This window comes from Saccopteryx bilineata, chromosome 6 (assembly GCF_036850765.1).
Source record: "Saccopteryx bilineata isolate mSacBil1 chromosome 6, mSacBil1_pri_phased_curated, whole genome shotgun sequence".
In the NCBI taxonomy this organism is placed as follows: Eukaryota; Metazoa; Chordata; class Mammalia; order Chiroptera; family Emballonuridae; genus Saccopteryx; species Saccopteryx bilineata.
Window position 1 is genome coordinate 125,031,774 of NC_089495.1, and position 18,834 is coordinate 125,050,607.

Here is an 18,834-nt window from a genome sequence, read left to right on the forward strand (position 1 = left end):
GCCCCTCCTTAAGTTCATTACAGGGACTTCGACTCATCCTCAGCTCCACTTCCCACTACTCCTTGCTAAGCGTGGCAAGAGGCAAATGCTGGACCAAAGTTGCCAGGTGCGCAAGACGCAGAAGCGGACCTGCGCAGGGCGGGACTACAACTCCCAGCACACCCCACGCCTCCCAGCCTCGCATTCCCAGAGGGCCGCGGGGGACTCGCTCTAGAACCGGGCTTTCCCGACATGCCTCGGGGCAGCCGCCAACCACTGGATTTGAATCGTGGCACCGCTCTCTGGGCCCGCGGAATGGGCGCCCCTTCGTTGCCCGAGGTCTGGAAGCTCTATCTCAAGGACTACCGCGTTTCTACGTTCAAGAGCTGGCCCTTCCTGGAGGGCTGCGCCTGCACGCCGGAACGGGTGAGACCGCGAAGCCTCCCGGGGACTCAGACCCACCCTACTGAGCCCCAGGCCTGCCTGTCCCGCCCCAGAGCCCCGACCCCCGACCCCTGTCCCTGGTGACTCCCTCCCGCGGGGCTCCGGCACCTCTCTGAGTTCCCGAAACTCCGGGACCCCCCTCCAGAGTCTGAGCTGTGTTCTCCCTTGCAGATGGCGGCGGCCGGCTTCATCCACTGCCCCACCGAGAACGAGCCCGACTTGGCCCAGTGTTTCTTCTGCTTTAAGGAGTTGGAAGGCTGGGAACCAGATGACGACCCTATGTAAGTACCCCGGTTCTCCTCACTGCGCTTCCTAGGTGGCCCACTGCACCGGGAGCTTGTGGTTTGAGCTGAGCTCGGGAAGACTAGTTGAATTTCGAAGATATGTAGTGAAGGAGTCGCGGTTTCTTAGTCTCGTTTGGCACCCTCAGCAGCTGCTGCGAATGGACGAACCTCTTATGTGCTGGCGCGTCAGTGATGCTTTCGATCTAATCGACCTGATTTGGCCAAATGCCCTCAGTGTGCATGTTGGAGAGAGGCTTGTTCTTGGAGATGCTTGATGCCTTTCAGGTTCGACCAAATATAGGAGCGATCCTGTTGTGACCAAGGGACACCCAGGTGCTTTTCTCCTTTCATAGTTTTTAAATATTTTGGTTTTTTTTTGTTTTTTTTTTTAATTTATTCATTTTAGAGAGGAGAGAGAGAGAGAGAGAGGGGAGACAGAGAGAGAGAAGGGGGAGGAGCTGGAAGCATCAACTCCCATATGTGCCTTGACCAGGCAAGCCCAGGGTTTCGAACCGGCGACCTCAGCATTTCCAGGTCGATGCTTTATCCACTGCGCCACCACAGGTCAGGCCCTTTCATAGTTTTTAAATCTGAAGTTTTGTTGAGCTTTGTTATGGTAGTATAATGTTATAGTAACTAAATATATAGAAATATAGAAAAAACATAGAAGATCTATAAAAATAAGTTAGGATATAATATTAAAAGCCTTTAAAGCAAGTGAATAAGGCTATGCCTTCTGAGTGGAGCTAATCTAGTGTGTAGAGATATGATAGTCAAGAATATGCCTTTTTGCCTGACCAGGTGGCACAGTGGATAGAGTGTTTGGACTGGGATGCGGAGGACCCAGGTTCGAGACCCTGAGGTCGCCAGCTTGAGTGAGGGCTCATCTGGTTTGAGCAAAGCTCACCAGCTTGGAGTCAAGGTCGCTGGCTTGAGCAAGGGGTTACTCGGTCTGCTGAAGGCCCATGGTCAAAGCACATATGAGAAAGCAATCAGTGAACAACTAAGGTGTCACAACGAAAAACTGATGATTGATGCTTCTCATCTCTCTTCGTTCCTGTCTGTCTGTCCCTATCTATCCCTCTCTCTGACTATCTGTCTCTGTAAAAAAAAAAAAAAAAAGAAAGAATATGCCTTTTGTGTAGGGCCCAGCTAGTGTGTGTGTGAAATTATACAGCTAAAAAAAGAGCTCCCTGGGAGAAACTCCCTAAAAATGGCTTGATGTGATAATCCCGTAGATTAACACCTGTTAGAAGGCATATGCCAGAAAAGGTACTAAAGCTAAGGGCCCCCCCCTGCTGCAGTAGTCGCCCAGACTCCAACGTTGAACGTGGACTCTCTCCATGCCTGGACTCTCTCCACGCCGCTCTGACCAAGGACAGCCGAGAGGAGCACGCCAACAGGGCCCCATTAAGCTGTACTTAGGCACTCCAAAAGGCTTTATGAGTAATAAACTGCCTGTGTGATTTTTGCAACTAACTTGTGTGTCAGGTGTGTCTTTCCTCTGGTGGCAATTGGTCTCAGTACCAATAAGTTGAATCCTCACAGCTGCCTCAAGAGTAGTCTCAAAGAGGCCGCTGGCCCTGCTGTTAAGCAGGAGTGTGCCTACTGCACTGGGAAGTTGCATCAGGGAAGCCTGATCAACATAGAGCTCGGGCCCTACTGAGACAAGCTATAATTCAAACATTACAAAAACCAATCTTTTAAAGTGGTTCTCTTCACTGCTGTTTTGGGTTTTGTTCTTGAAGAACAAGATTCTGTGTATATATGTATTCAGAGAGCACAGCAACTGTCTTTCCACGTTCTATCCTCACCGTTTCCCTGCTGTCAGAATCTATTGTCTCCATGACTTTAATTTTTTTCCATGGAGGATCACCTGAGTTGTTTCTCTTGTTGCCCAGAAAATGTGTTTGCTCTCATGACCCAGTAGTGGCTGGATGGCGTGGGGAGCATATCAGGAATCACTGGGAAAATACCAGTTGTGTTTTTGGGAGTGGGTAATATTTTCAGATTCTAGTTACTGTTGGCTGTCCCTGTGGACTTTGTGTGGCAGCGTGTTCATCCCAGTACTGTTCTGGTTCAGTGCCGTGCGCTCCACGGGGCTAGTTCCCCATGCAGATAATGATGGTGCGAGGCAGAGAACTCTCCTGGACAAGCCTGGCCCGTGTTGCCCTTATTCCAAACCAGTAGATTATGTAACAATTCCAGTGAAATGAGATTGCTTCAAACAGTTCCTTGAGGATTTTTGAGGGATTTGACATGTGATGTTTCTGGACTTAAACATGTAACACTTTTCCAACTAACTACAGACAGACTCCCAGTAAAATTCATCAGTGCAAGGATATGAGGGGTTGTGTCTGCAGAGGAGAAGGTGCGAAGACAAGCTGCGGGAGAGTTTGGCCTTGACCTAGCACTGGGTCTTCTGCTTTGGACATCACTTTGCTCTTGCAGCCAAGCCGGGTGTCTGGGAGTCAGAGGCGGTGGTGGGAGAGGGGCTGTGACAGCGCACTGCTCTGTTTCTCCCTTTACCGACCTTTCTGTTGACGTGCTCCTATGTTGGTTTTTCTAGAGAGGAACATAAAAAGCACTCATCTGGTTGTGCTTTCCTTTCTGTCAAGAAGCAGTTTGAAGAATTAACCCTTGGTGAATTTTTGAAACTGGACAAAGAAAGAGCCAAGAACAAAATCGTATGTATGACTGGGAGTAAGAACCCTGCTCGGCAATTTTAGTTTTTTGGGTTCTTTTTAAGCAAGAGACACAGGAAGGGAGAGAGATGAGAAGCATAAACTCATAGTTGCATAACTTTAGTTGTTCATTGATTGCTTCTCTTACATGCCTTGACCAGGGGACTCCAGCTGAGCCACTGACCCCTTGCTCAAGCCAGTGACCTTGGGCTCAAGCTGGATGAGCCTGCACTCAAGCCAGGACCTCCAGGTTTCGAACTTGGGTCCTCAGTGTCCCAGGATAGTGCTCTCTCCACTGCACCAGCACCGGTCAGGCTGTTCAGTGTCTTTAATACTAAACGTCTCAGCCCCTCACCAACGCTGGGTGAGTGGTTCTCCTTCATCAGCATGTTGAAGCCTGTCAGATGTGCATGTGATGGTACGAAAGGACAGAGCTGCGTTTATCCTGGGGTGTGGTCTCAAGTTGTATTCCTTCAGGGAAAGTGTGTTCAGTGTGCGGTTCCTTCTGATGCTGGGACAATTGAGATGGGAGGTCAGTGATACAGTTTTGTGTGTTAGTGGTGGGGACAGAGGGTTTGGAGACATGTAGTGGAGTGCATATCAGGGAAGAGCTGTTATGTGTATTGGGGGGAAAGGCTCTGGTCCAACTGGACCTTGGAAGGATTTCTGCAGGTGAACTTTAACTCTTGGACAGACTGGGAGAGTGAAGCTGTGAGTCCCCAAAGAAGAGGCTCTGAGCAGTCTGGGCTGCAGAGAATAAAGGTTGTCAGAGAGAACCAGGACTCTCAGTTAAATCTGAGTTTCAGATACACAGGGAAGAGTTTTTTAGTATCTTTTACATTTTGTATGGGTATTGACTGAAAAATCACTAGTTTCTATGATGATGAAATTTAACTGGGCATTCCTGTCTTTATTTGCTCAACTGATAACCCTACAGAGAATAAATATTTAGATGTTTTAGTACCCTTGTAGCAAAGCACTGGGCATCCTTGTTTCTGCCACTTGCAGACTTTGTAAGTTTCAGCCAGTTTTGGTCACACTTTCCTTGCTTCCAAATGAAGGATAACCCCCCCCCCCCACCTCAGGTTTTAGAGATCAGTATGAAAGAATTCTTTCTGTCCAATATAGCTGCTTTTAAATGCTAAGGACAAAATTATTTTTTTGTCAGTAAGTGGGGAGAAATCGGTGTTCAGAAAGCAAGCCACAGGAGAGCTGTCTGCTCGCCGGCGGTCTTGGGAACACAGTATTGGAACACAAGTGGGCTAGGGAGGTCAGCATGCTCCGCCATGCCACTGCCTTCTGAACCGTGGAGTTTCTGTGAAATGGTATTCTTTGTTGTTTTTGCTTTTCACAACTGTTTACAAATGTAAAGACCATTCTTAGCCCAATGGCTATATAAAAACCAGACCGTGGCCTGGTGGATGTGTTCTGCAGGCTGAAGCTGGCTGGCCTCACTCTGGCAAGCAGCAGCGTTGTTTGTATAGGTCAGGACAGCTGAGAGAAAGCTCTGCCTAAGCAAGCGCCTGGCTGCAGCATGTGTGCCTCTGGCGCGTGCTTCCTGCTTCTGCATTGCTACCTATGTCTTTTGGGAAAATTGAAGTGAGTTAGAACCAGTGTGGAGGTCAGTCAGTTTAGGGAGTAACCTTCCTGTGGAAGGAAGCAGAGACTGACTTTCATTTGTAAATGGTGCGATCAGAATGCAGTGAACCCCCGCGGGAGAATGGGGTCCTGAACTTGGCTGGCACAGGTTTGCTCAGCAAGTTTTATTGTGATTTTTAGTAGTAAGCATCTTGTTTTTTCTTGAACCCCCTTTGTTAGAAAATGTGTAAAATGAAGTTGTTGACCCCTGCATTGTGGTGGTGCTTAAAATTATAGCCTGCCTACCTGGGTCCTAGTTAATCTCAGGATTGTACAGGTACACCATATGTTAGGTGTATCAGTGTATTATTATTATTATTATTTTATAGAGACAGAGAGAGGGATAGATAGAGACAGACAGACAGGAACGGAGAGAGATGAGAAGCATCAGTCATTAGTTTTTCCTTGCGCATTGAGACACCTTAGTTGTTCATTGTTTGCTTTCTCATATGTGCCTTGACCGCGGGCCTTCAGCAGACCGAGTAACCCCTTGCTCGAGCCAGCAACCTTGGGTCCAAGCTGGTGAGCTTTTTGCTCAAACCAGATGAGCCCACGCTCAAGCTGACAACCTCGGGGTCTCGAACCTGGGTCCTCTGCATCCCAGTCCGACGCTCTATCCACTGCGCCACCGCCTGGTCAGGCTGTCAGTGTATTATTTTTAAAATTAAGTTTTCTTTTAATTTTAAGTACGCCTTGTACATGGGGTAAACTTTAAGATTGCCTTGCTTGGCTCTGGCTGGATAGCTTAGTTGGTGAGAACATCGTCCTGAAATGCAAAGGCTGTGGGTTTGATCCCTGGTCAGAGCACATACAGGAATAGATCAATGTTTCTGTATCTCTTTCTCTCTCCCTTCCTTTCTCTAGAATCAATCAATCAATTTAAAAAAATGTTAGCCTTTATCATTTTTCTTATTAGAAAACATTTAAGCCTGACCAGGTGGTGGCACAGTGGATAGAGCATTGGACTGGGATGCGGAAGGACCCGGGTTCGAGACCCCGAGGTCGCCAGCTTGAGCGCGGGCTCATCTGGCTTGAGCAAAAAGTTCACCAGCTTGGACCCAAGTCACTGGCCCCAGCAACCCCAGCAAGGGGTTACTCAGTCTGCTGAAGGCCTGTGGTCAAGGCACATATGAGAAAGCAATCAATGAACAACTAAGAAGTTGCACGTGCAACGAAAAACTAATGATTGATGCTTCTCATCTCTCTCCATTCCTGTCTGTCCCTGTCTATCTCTGCCTCTGTAAAAAAAAAAAAAAAAAACAACAACAACAACAACAACAAAAAAGAAAACATTTAACCCAGCCCTGGCCAGTTGGCTCAGTGGTAGAGTGTTCGGCCTGGTGTGTAGAAGTCCTGGGTTCTGTTCCTGGTCAGGGCACACAGGAGAAGTGCCCATCTGCTTCTCCACCCCTCCCCCTCTCCTTCCTCTCTATCTCTCTCTTCCCCTCCTGCAGCCAAGGCTCCATTGGAACAAAGTTGGCCCGGGCACTGAGGGTGGCTCTATGGCCTCCACCTCAGGCACTAGAATGGCTCCAGTAGCCCCCTGGTGGGCATGCCGGGTGGACCCAGTCAGGCGCATGCGGGAGTCTGTCTGACTGCCTCCCTGCTTCTAACTTTGGAAAAAATATCAAAAAAAAAACAAAACAAAAAAACATTTAATGCAATAAAGTTCTTGTTTTTTCTGTGACAGAAATCACGGAGAATAAAAATTCAGGCAGGGCGTGCAGTACCTGGGTTTTATTGTGATTGTCACTTGTTCCTCCAGAGATCACTCTTAACAGGATAGAAGGTTGGCAGCTAGGTTGTGGGGTGGCTGGAAGTGAAGGTTTTGTGTCTCAGGACAAGACTAATGCTCAGCAGGTCTCTTCAGCTGGACAGGAGGGACTCTGGCCTTTCCTGTAGGAACTTCGACACAAGTGGGGTGGGGTGAAGGGTAGACTGCCGGGCTTGCTGCCACCCAAGCTGAGTACTGTCTGAACCTCCCTGATCATAGCCAAGTGTGGTTTGGAAGCTGTTGTTTCAGTTTCATGAGTCTATTCTTATTTTCAGGCAAAGGAAGCCAGCAGTAAGCAGAAGAAATTTGAAGAAACTGCAAAGAAGGTCCGCTGTGCCATCGAGCAGCTGGCAGCCATGGAGTGAGCCCCTGCCGTGCCCCTCTCCCAGAGTGGGGTGCGCTGTTGCCAAGGCCCAGCCCCAATGTGCCAGCCTCTCTGTGGGCCATACAGGGCCTTAGGAAGGGAGAACAAAATTCTGAAATGGGAATATTTAAACTGTATTTTTGTTTTCTCTTAAAAGTGGTGCCCCCAGCTACCTCTATCTTTGCACCTGGTGTTGCTAAGAACAGTGACTGATCCTTTATTTGGTAGTTTTGCTGTGTTGATCCTGGACTTGATGATGAACCTGCAGCTTAGATCCTAGAAGGCAAGAAGTTTGGTCAGTGGGCAGAGCCCTTCCATGACGAAGTGTCTGGACTTCATGTTGACTGGCTGTCGAGACTCAGATTTGATGGGAATGCGATCATAGGTCCATGATTGATGGACAAACAGAGAATTAAGGATACCATTTTAAATTTTATTTGCATAATCTAAATTTATGATGTGCATTTCTTATGTTCCCAGTACTCTGTTTTTATCTCACTTTGACAAGTCCTGCGATCATCCTGTTACCTGCCAGGCCTCTGACTGTGCTGTGTGTATTAAGAGGTTTCCTCACCTGTTCATTTTGTAATCTTTAAGGCTGCATGGGTGCGGCTGGTCGCACTGAGCCCAGGCTGCCTCAGGGCTGTCAGTGGGGCTTCTTTCAGGACTGAGGACTGAGTGGCTGGGAGGGATGCGGGAAGGCTGGTGTCCTAAATAAAGCTGGCTTCTTGCTTTTAGGTCTGTTAAGATCCTTCACCTCCAGTGGGCATGTGGCAAGGTTGCAACATGTCTCTGAAACAGGGAAAAGGTCCTTAGTGCCAGACACGGCATTTAGTGCAAATAAAATAATCTTCGTGCCGGGCGCGTTGAAGTGTCCTCTCTAGCTGGACGAGTGCAGAGCAAGTCTCCAGGGGAGGCTGCTCTGCATACTGTCATCTGTGGCGGGGAGGGGCTCCTGATCTTATCTTTCCAATGTTCCCAAACGGCTATTTCCCATTAGTGATGGGGATAGGCAGCTGATCATTTCACCTGTCTTTCTAATACAAATCTTCCTAAAAGTAGGACTTAGCATAAATTAATTTAAAAAATTGTATTGGCAAACCTTTTGGGAAAATTTTTTAAACATCTCGTTTGTAGCCTTACAAGAGGACAAATGCAGTGGTATTTGAGTTTCAGTCCTAGCATGGACTAAGCGAGGGATCTGAGCAGTTGTGACAAAAGGTGTCTGGGCACCCATGCTGGGCCCTGGCCGTGGGCCCACCTGTGGGCTCACGCCCAGCCCCTGTTGAATCTAAGCTGCAGGTTCATCATCTGTCACATGATGATCATAAGACCTGTGCTGCCTCAGCTGGCTTTTTTTATTGTAGATACATAGTTTTGATATAATGAGGAGGGGACTTGAGACAAAGTCTTCAGACCCTCCTAAGGGTCTACAATATCATTTTCTTAGTCTTTGAATTATTATTTCACAGATCAGCATAAACTAGAACTATAAGTGAGCACCCAGCCATCCTCAGCGAATGGAGAAACCGATGTGAACATGAGATGGATTTGGAGAGCAAGTGAGGTAGCAGGAAATATCTCGCAGAAATGAAATTGCTGCAAGATTAGACAGCCCAGTGAGCCACAGGAACCACGCTGTTGCTCCCTCCCCAGAACAGTGCAGTGGCCTAAACCCTTTTTAAATAACTTGGCTCAGAGCTGTGGGGACTTGCTGGGCTGCTGTGGGCAACCTGTCAGCGCAATTGGGCCTGTCTCCATTGCTGCGACGCCTGGCCATGTCCTGGGCTTCACTCTGGGGCCCGCTCTTCTCCCAGTCAGCTCTCCCAGGGCTGTAGCTGGGTGCTAAGATGCTAGATGTGACCTCACCCTCCTCACGTAGGTTAGCTGTGGGGGATTGTTCCTGTCCTCTGGAAACCTCTGGAGGTCGTCTCAGTTGTTCCTGAAAAATAAAAATCATTTTATTTTATTTTATTTTTTTATTTTTATTCATTTTAGAGAGGAGAGACAGAGAGAGAGAGGAGAGACAGAGAGAGAGAAGGGGGAGGAGCTGGAAGCATCAACTCCCATATGTGCCTTGACCAGGCAAGCCCAGGGTTTCGAACCGGCGACCTCAGCATTTCCAGGTCGATGCTTTATCCACTGCGCCACCACAGGTCAGGCAAAAATCATTTTATTTTAAACATGGCTGAGGACCCTTCCCAGTTTTTTAAATACTGCCAGCTTTTCATGGTGGTTTCTTAGCCTGCCAACTGATGCCTCCTGCACAAAGTTGTGAGGGAGGGACATGTCCTGGCAGTGACAGAGCCAGCCGTGGGCCCCTCTACGAGAGCCACTTGAGACCCAGATCCATTCCTGTGTGTCATCTAGCTCATTCTGTGCATAAACTGGCTGTGAAAAGTCACTCCTGGTTCATATGTTCCTGCCATGTCTCAGGCAGAGAAATGTGTTTTCCTCTCTGAGCTGGGAGAATATGGCAGTGGTTTTGTTAGGGGAGAAATGTACTCCAGCCCCAGTCATCTAAGTTCCAGTCTATGAGTGGACACTTTATTTAATAACCTGCCCTGACACGGCTTGATGGAGAGGCTAAGGTAAAGTATCCTTGTCCTCGATTTTGCTTGGCAGGTGATGCAGCTCTTGGCCTCGTCAGGCTGTGCTACACTTTACACGTTTCCTCTTCCAGAGACTTGTTTTTTAAAAACCGTACTTAATAGCTGGCCTATAATGACTGCAAATGTTGAGAGTTTAATAGACGTCTGCTAACCGAGTCTTAAACCCTGGCTGAGTTCCTTCAAATTTGCGTTCCTGTCTTAGGTTCTCCGAGGTGGGCAGCAGACGAGAGGGGCAGGGGCTGTAAGTGGGTGGTTCATAGGTGGCCACACCAGGTGTGACTTGCAGTTACAGTCCTGCGGGCCAGCCTCAGGAATCCGAATCTGTCACGTCATCTGTCTCCAGTGCATCAAGAGCCAGCCTGCCGGCAGCACGGTACGTGAGAAGGGTGCCGTCCGGCAGCCACAGCCTGCACGTGGCAGCCCCTTGGGACACACTCTTTGCAGGTTGTACTCACTTAAAACAACTCACAATTGCCTATGAAGTCTAGTGTGATCTGCAAATATTTTGGTGCAGAAGTGGAGACTTGTAAAGAGGTGAAATAGCTTGCCCACAACCATACAACTAGTAAGTACAATATTAGGGTCGGGTTTTGAACCCAGGCAGTCTGGCCACAGAGCTGGGGCATGGCTGGTCAGCTGCCTGACTCCAGAACTTAGGCTGTCTTTAAACCGTCCCCTTCCACCTTTCAGGCAGTTTACTGGGAAGGCCTTGGCTGTCTTGAGCTGGCTCCTGCTGACCCTTACAGCCCAGCACTTCAGCTTTCTATTCTGCACTGACTCAGAGAAAGTTGTGAAGAGTACGGGCAAAGGGTGGCCTGTACCCTCTGAAGGGGGCCTGTGTACCCTTTACCCTGCTTCCCCCATTATAACTATGGTCCAGCATCCCCACTCACTCTCAGCGTCTGTCTGAGCTGAGGGGGATGGTATAGTGCAGTTTGCCCTGAGCCAGAGTTGCCATTGTGAAGTGTTCCTTGTCTTGCCCTGGGGGAAGCTAGCTCTTAACCAAAGGACCAGCTGAGCTGTAGGTTTTCTCTCCGTGGGGCTCTGGCACGGTGGTTGAGCCAGTGTTGAGCTGGCTGCGATCACACTAGGGCTGTGGCTTCTGTGCTTGTTTCCCTCCCGATCCCCATTCGTCCTGCGCACTGGTCGCTGTGTCTAGCACTTGAAGCCCAGAGAGGTCTGAGAGTCCTGCAATGAGCTCACAGCTTCCTTGTCTTCTGGATGGTGGGAAGACAAAGGCCAACAGCAGTCCTCTGAGTGTGGCATGTGTCCGCAGCAGAACACTGAGCATCTGCTTGTCCGGGATTAAGAAAGCAGCTCCAGGTGGACAAGGAAGGGTGGGCAGGGCGGAGGCAACGGAGCGTATACTCCAGGGTGCAGTGCATTCTCTGATGTGAGGGAAGCCAGGTAGAGTTGGGCACCTTCCTGTTCCCTGTTAGCAAAGCTCTGCCGAAGGTTGCCAGGCTCACTGGGCAGAGGCAGGCGAGCCCAAGGTGGCTGTGAGGAGCCCTTCCAGGCCTGTGAGTTCTTGGGGGTGAGACTAGCCAGCTCTATGGCTGCCTCCAGTCAGGGCCACATCTCCCAAGGACACAGCCTCAGTGAAGAAGGCACATGCTTCCCGCCTGCCCCTCAGCCCCAGGGACCCCTTAGAGTGGTTGGCTTTGACTAGAACAGTGTCTCAAGTCTACCAAGATGGACCAGCTTCATAATGCACCTGAGTGGATGAGGGGACCTGGTGGATAGTACAGTATAGTAAATGTGTATTTGGTGGGAGGCTGTTTGCCAAACGCCATGAGATGAGTTGCAGTGTCATTGTTACTGAGCTGCTCTGACTGTCTCCCACCGGTCCTGCATCGAGGCAGTATGCCGTGTTATATATGCCACACATGCTCAGTGTGGAGTGAGAGGCTGGGCTGCCAGGCCGTCGCTGGGGTCAGACACTCTTCTTCCAGCCGCTTCAACTTGGTTGAATATGAGTTTAAAGGAAAGGCTGTGTGCAGTCCTACTTTTTGTCACTTATCACTGGAATTTCTTCCATTGGAAGGTGGCTCCTGACCCTGATTTCAGTGGTAGTGATCTGCTGCTGGCTTTGAAGTGGCCATGATGCCCTGGAGACAGGCATGGTGCCTGCCACGTAGCCCACTGAGAGCTACAGGTGGATGACGGGTGAATAATGAAAAGAATGGGTCGTTGCGATGCGGCACCTTTTCAGAACTGGGCCAGGGTGTAATTTGGATCCATCTCAAGGGAAGTAGACTGGCAGAATTTATCCAGGTAGCCCCTCAAGGACCAGAGCCTATAGCCAAGGGGACAGGGCAATCAGTTGCTCTGACTGCACATCTTCTGAGCCAGGGGTTGAAAACATGGGCTGTAGACTACTAACCTGGCCTTCCACACTTAGCATGAGGGAAGGTGAGTCTGTTCCCCTGCAGAGCTGTGTGGCTGTGCAGTCACAGTGGCCTCCAACAGTGCCCGTTGCTGGCCCTGACAACCGAGTCCTTTTCTGTTTACTCTTGATGGAGGTGCAGATGAAGTCCGTTAAACCAGCTTAGGCCAAGAGATTGGGGTTGTGGGGGTTACTGGGAGCAAGCTTGTGAACATGCCACCAAAAAGTAGTTCTCCCTACACAGTGCCCCTGGATTCATACCTTAAACACAGGGAGGTTTTGCTTAACTACGCGTGTGACATAGTGGATAGAGAGTTGGACTGGGACACGGAGGACCCAGGTTCAAAACCCCAAGGTCACTGGCTTGAGCATGGGGTTGCTGATTGAGCGTGGGATCATAGACATGACCCCATGGTCACTGGCTTGAGCAAGGGGTCACTCGCTTTGCTGTAGCTGCCTGGTCAAGGTACATGTGAGAAAGTAATCACTGAACAGCTAAGGAGCTGCAATGAAGAACTGATGCTTCTCATCTCTCTCCCTTCCTGTCTGTCCCTATCTGTCCCTCTCTCTTACTCTGTCTCTGTCAAAACAAACAAAAAAACAGGGAAGTTTTGACCCAACTAAAGCAGTGTTGGTCCTGGTCATATTGTGAGGTAAATGTTAGGGTCCTTATTCATCCTACTTCCCCCACTTGTCACCAGAGCCCATAGCTGTTCTCCAGCAGAAACCCTGCCCCTACCGTACCCTCCTCCCCTCCCACTTTTATAGGTGCTTTCCCTAGTCTTCCTGCTGACTTCTTTCACCTTTCAGGCCGAGGCCTCTGAGGGAGAAGGGCCCCTGGCTGCCACTGGCCTCCAGAGCAGGCACTGGGAGCAGGGCTGTCAGACACAGAGGCCACGCCACTGCCATCGCCTGGAAGCCCCGGGTCCCGGCCGTATGCCCGACCCAGTCTGTGTGGAAGGATGGACAGCCTGCACAGACCCCAGCACTTCCATGCCACTGTGCCTGAATGCAGTCTGAAGTATTGGCTCAATAATTGTGCTATGACTGTTTTTCCTGACTATTTCTCAAACCTAGAGGAGCTTGAGTAGAGAAAAAGGGGCTAAAACAAACTCTTGACATGAGAGCCCTGGGGTGACCCTAAGTCATGGAGCTGCTCTGTCTGAAAAGGGCCCCCTCAGTGAGGTGTGGACCTTGGGCCTGTGACCCCGTCTTTGCAGCCCCTGCCAGGATGGGCCTTCCCCTCACGCAAGACTGAACCTCGTACAGCCCCAGTCTGACAACCCCCTCTGTCCCTCCCATGCATGTCACTGCCTGCTCCTGTGTCGGGGCCCCTTGTGGTTCCTGACACCTGGCCTAGAAGGTGCTTCCTGCATGTTTGCTGAGTGAATGATGGACAGGCAGAGGCTGGCCTTGCCCCCCTCACACTTGTAATTAGGAGCTCAGCAAGACTTCCTCTGCAGCTCCCTTGCCAGCCCACTTCTCTGCCATGCTCTGCTCCTACTGAGTCCCTCCGACAGGGCCAGCCTGGGGCCTGCCTCCCACCCTTCAGGCTCCCAGCTCCCAGGGCAGGTCAGGTCCCACCCTTCCTCCTCCCTTGCAAGGCCATTTGGTGGGGAAGAGCTCAGGTTTCTAGAGATTAAGAAATTTGCTCAAGGACTCCTGGTCTGCAGCCAGCTGGGTAGGGAAGCTAGGACTTGAACCCTGGTCTGCAGCACGTCCACCTGAAGCTCCCAGACTCCCGTCTTTCTTTGAGGGTGAGCGGTGCAAGCCACCTCAAAAAAGTGGGATCATTTTTCTGCAAACCTGAGCGCATAGGCTGGAGCAAGCGGCAGGCCCTGCCGCCACCCTCTCCGACTCCCTGCGCCAGGCGCTTCTCCCCCACTCCCCAGCCCTGACCCCCTACTCCCACTGCCCCTCATTCCCACTCTCCGCCAGGATGCTCCCACACACTCCCACCCTCTCCTCACTCCCTAAATCCTTGCCTCTTGCACTCCCGAACCACCCTGGCTTAATTCTCTGGCTTCCTCCACTCCATGCCACCACCTATTCCACCCGCACCCCTGCACCCCCAGATCCTCGGATGGCCTGCCTGGGCACACTGCTTCTGGCTGCTGCCCTGGGCGTGCTGCTCGGCTTTGCACTGCTGGTGGCCACGGTGGCCAGCAACTACTGGTACTTCCTGGAGGAAGCTGCCACTGGCACGGGGCTTGGGCCCCTCTCCTCACATTTGGGGCTGTGAGCAGCACTTGGGGCACTGGGCAGGGCGGGGACTGTCCCTTCAGATCTGTCCCCTCCCACATCTACTTTGCAGTGCTGAGAGACCCTTCCATCTGTATGTCTGCCCTTAAGGGGTCTCTGGTCCCATCCTGCAGGAACCCCATCTTGGACAAGTGCAGGGTGAGTGCCAGCTCAGCAGGTGTCTGGCCCACCAGGCTTTGTGTCCTTACTGCTTTGTAGGACACAATGGCTGCATCCCCCTGATAGACCCCTTTGCCATCAAGAGCCTGGACGTCTCTACCTCAATGCAGCACTTCCTCTGTGACTCTTGGGGAGGAGTCACCCCTTCCCCTAATCTCTGGGCTGAGGCCAGTCTTGGGACCACCCTTGTCCTAGCCCCATAGAACTACAGACAGCTGGCCCTGCCTGACCCAGAAGATAGTGCCATACATATTTGAAAACTCCCTTCAACTAGTCACAGCCCCACATCCTTCTGGTGGCTCATGACCACAGGTGCCCAACTCCCACCTACCCTATACTGCCCTGAGACTCTGTTTTTCTAAATGGGTCTACCTGGTGGGTGTCTCCCACCTGGTGGGTTAGGGAGCATCTATCTGCTGTCCCAGAGAAGCCTGGAAGAATGAGGAAGGTGCTGGAAATGCCTTCTTCCCCCTGGGCCTCAGGAAGCCTGGGCCAGGACGGGTGGCCACTGGGAGCCTGGGTGGTTACCATGGAGATGGGCATCTGAGGGAGGCAGATGGTCCAGCTCCTGCGATCAAGGCGGCCCTGTGTGTCCTGTGAAGGTGGACTGTAGGCGGACAGGGCTCTGAGGGCAGGCCTGGACCGCCCGAACCCTGATCCCCCTCTCCTGGAAGCCCTACACTGCCCTAAGCCTTGTTCTCATCTCGTATGGCTGGATCTGTGGCCTCAGCTCTCTGGTCCAAAGCATCCCCCGGCTGTTCTTCACCCATTGCCACTTCTTGCTGGGCGGTCAGTCTGGGGTCGTGAGGACCTCAGGTCCTGGGAGTGGGATGCTGGCCCTCCTGCCTGTCCTCTGCTCCCTTTGGGCTGTGCTGACCTGGGCCCACCTGGGGGGTTGAGCTGCAGCAGGCAGTCACTCTCAGTGGGGTCTTATTAGGGGCAGGGATTCTGGTTGGGGACAGGAGGTGGGGGGAGCTTCCAGGCATGGGAGGCATGAGGCTCTTCCAGGTGATTCTTGGGCCTATGTGCCCTACTGGGCCTGCATCTTAGATATGAGACCAACCCCCACCCATTCTCTTTTCCTTCCTAGACTGTGCTGGTGGGAGGAGTGAGGGCAGGCAGGGCCAGGCATGATGGCAGGTGATAAGGGGTCTCAGAGTCAGTCCCCAACCCAGGCCCAGACTGACTAATGGCAGCTTATCAGCTGACATTCCCCTGAGGCTAGCACTCTGTCAGGGACTCAATGCAGCACTTCAGTGGCACTGCATGATCCCAGCATCCAGCTGGGACATCTGAGGATTCACCAAGGTCTACAGGAAGCTTATCTTGGGGTCCCCTTCAGTGCCTTTTGGTGACACTGCCCCACCCAGCCACCCAGTGCCCTCAACTTCCCAAGGCTGGCTGTCACTGATGGTGGGCTGGTGGCACCTTGGGGACAGTCCTCAGTGACCCCTGCTATTCGGGCCAGGCCTGAGCTAGGTCTGGTGTCCTAGATCAGCAATACTGTTAGGTCATAGTACTTGAGGACCAGATTACATGGACCTGGGCTCCCTTCTCAATAGGCCTCCTTCCAGGGATGCTGGCCCTTTGAGAGGCCTGGTCGCAAGGGAGTGGTCAGGCCTCCCTGGCGCCAAGGGTCTGGACACCAGCACCCTGGTGTTTGCTTAGAGAATGAAAGCAGGAGAAATCGAAGCACTAGTTGTGGCCTCACCCTGGGCCCCATCTGCGTGTGTCCAAAATCCAATTAAGAGGGCCTGGGAAGTCACTGAGAGGAGTGATTGGGTGGGATTGTAACCAGGAAACTTTACGATGACAGGAAACCTTGCAATATGCTTGGGACAAAGGTGCCGTCCAGTGGGTGGAGGGGGTTCTGGAGGCACCCACTAGGGACCGTCCCTACTCTGAGGGCCCGAGGACCTCCAGGGTCAGCAATAGGCCTGGTTGAAAGAACTCCTGGCTCCTCCCCCTCGCCCTCACTCGTGGTCCAGCGTGTCTGCCCGCTGCTTTCCTGGCCCGGGGCTCCCTGTGGAAAGGGGTTAGCAAACATCAGAAGTCTACCCAGGTGGCCTGGATAATGCCAGGACTAGAAGGCACACCAGCTCTGGGGGTCTGAGACAGGGATGTCACACCAAGGGGACCTACTTGAGGCCAGCTGGCCCCACACTTTCTCCATCAGCACTAAGAAAGGAGGGGACACAGATTGTTCCAGGGGGATATTGGGTGGGTGGGGTGCCACTCCCTGAGATGAAGCCATTGGGGGAACAGGGCTTGGAGAAGTGAGTCCCACTGTCATTGCCCATAAAGCTTGGGGCTCTGGTGTCAGCCGGTGGCCCTGGCGGTGGGTGTCCTTCTTGGAAGCCTACTCTGTGCCCCCTGCTCTGGCAGAACGGCGGGTCCTGGTTTCGGCCAGGCTGGACAGAGTAGCTGGTGGTTGGGCAGGAGCTCAGCTGGTAGGCAACCTAGGCCGGTGGGGGGAGCAGGGACTTGGCCAGAGCTCTGACCACTGCAGGCTGAGACAGAAGCCTGTTTCTGGGGTCCTAGCTGCATGACAGCTCCCTTAGGGCTCCTGGGAGAGGTGTCTGCCAGCCCCCTGCTAGATGCTGAGGATGGGGCCCACTTCAATTAATTGGCGTCACATCCTCTCCCACATTAAATCTGTAACTCTGCTCCTGCTCTGCCCAGCCCCCTCCCTCCTTCCTGCCTTTGGTCAAGTGGGGAATTGCAGAGGGACAGTCAGGCAATGAGGGGACCTGAGGTCTGTGCCCCTTCACTGGACCCCAGTGAGATCCAGACATGGCCCTGAAGGTCAGTCAGCTCTGGCCAACCTCCTGCCCTCAGCTGGGCAGTGTCCAAAGGGGACATTAGGTATCCTGGAAGTGCCTGTGGGGACCTTTGAACCCCCGCCCTTGCCCATGTCTCTCACAGTTGGCACAGGGTGGACTGTGGCAGCAGCCTGCAGCTGCGGACCAGCAGTGGCTCTAGTCCTTTGAGCCCAGATGGACAGGAGAATGTCCCAATGCTCAGACTTTGCTTGTCTTTGATAGCTGGGTAAAGCGTCACATAGCACTGGGTAAATGCATCACCCTATGCAAAGCCAATCTCCCTCTTCTGAAGAAAGCTGGGTGCAGGGCCGCAGGGAGGGGAAGTCCTCTGGGAAAGGGTGGCTACAGGAGCAGAGAGGGGAGGCCTGAAACTCGCCCTGGGGCCCGGGGAAGGCTTCTGGAGGGCACTCAGGCTTGGGCGAGAGGAGGAGAGGTGGCACCCAATGGAGTGGGTAGAGGTTGCTGCGAGGGACAGGTCAGGGGACTGTCTCAGGGCACCTGGTCAGAGCTCCGGTGCCCCTAGTTGCCAGTAGAGGTCAGTGTATGTGTGTGAGTGTTTGGGACTCTGGCGCATACTGGAGGGGGCACTTATGTGAATGGGAACTGTGTTGGGGGTGTAGGTGGTGCTGTTTATACTGGGTTTTGTGGAATGGGCCTAAGGATTGAGAGCCTCCATTCTCCACAAAGGCGAGGGGCCAGGTCCCCTGAAGGAAGCCATATCTGCAGGATCCCATGTAGGGCAAGGGCCCCAGCAGGCAGACACACTGAGCGGTCACCCTGCCCTCCTCCTCAGGTGCCCTGACCCTGACGGGGTCAGCATCTACATTAGCTACTTGCACCTGGCCTTCGCCGAGACAGCCCAGCAGTATGGCCCCGGCCTGTGCAATATGCAGGCATCTGCTTTGGCTGGTACTCCTGTGCCTCCGAGATGTTCAGTGTTGTTCTCCTGCTTGCAACGGCCCAAGTCCTCAGCCTGAGCCGGCGGCAGGTGCCCCCACTCCGTGGTCATCTGAGTTTCAGGTGGGCAAGTGCCTGGAGAGAGGGGCTCGGTTTCCCTTTGCATCCTGAGATTGGGCACCCCGTTCTGCAGGCCTGGCTGGAGTCCTGGCTTGGGAGGGGGCTTTGAGGGTGGGTAGAGGGCTGGGGGCAAGAATCCAGGCTGCTCTTGCCAGATGTGTAGGCCCTCCAGAGACTGCCTGTTTTGCCTCTTGCAGAGATGAGAAAGTGAGTCCCAAAGAGGAAGCAGGTGCCCGAAGATGTCCCCATTCCTAGGGACTTGGGTCAGGTGGAGAAGCTACCCCTGCTGTGGGGAGAGGCATTGGAGAGAGGCAGGGACCCACATGCTGATTTCTGTACTGAGTGCTGTGTGCTTATCCGCTCATCCCATCTGCTGGTTGCCTTGACAATGCTTAGCATTCATCCATTG

General features: G+C 52.3%; 2 protein-coding genes across 3 annotated transcripts; both read left to right on the forward strand.

Annotated features, from left to right (window-relative positions):
- The first annotated feature begins 227 nt into the window (after nucleotides 1–227).
- Nucleotides 228–9,136, forward strand: BIRC5 (baculoviral IAP repeat containing 5). 2 transcript variants are annotated; one of them, XM_066236787.1, is made up of 4 exons: nucleotides 228–405; nucleotides 595–704; nucleotides 3,277–3,394; nucleotides 7,079–9,136. In XM_066236787.1, the coding sequence occupies exons 1-4, from the start codon at nucleotides 232–234 to the stop codon at nucleotides 7,166–7,168; spliced, it is 492 nt and encodes a 163-aa protein (XP_066092884.1). In that variant the 5' UTR covers nucleotides 228–231; the 3' UTR covers nucleotides 7,169–9,136. The 2 variants fall into 2 exon arrangements, with proteins under 2 accessions (XP_066092884.1, XP_066092885.1); XM_066236788.1 differs by lacking the exon at nucleotides 3,277–3,394.
- Nucleotides 9,137–14,248: 5,112 nt separating this feature from the next.
- Nucleotides 14,249–18,534, forward strand: TMEM235 (transmembrane protein 235). The gene is given in 6 exon segments (XM_066237541.1): nucleotides 14,249–14,406; nucleotides 14,600–14,753; nucleotides 15,222–15,375; nucleotides 18,202–18,213; nucleotides 18,216–18,278; nucleotides 18,281–18,534. Coding segments are annotated over 6 exon segments (795 nt in total).
- Nucleotides 18,535–18,834: the final 300 nt, after the last annotated feature.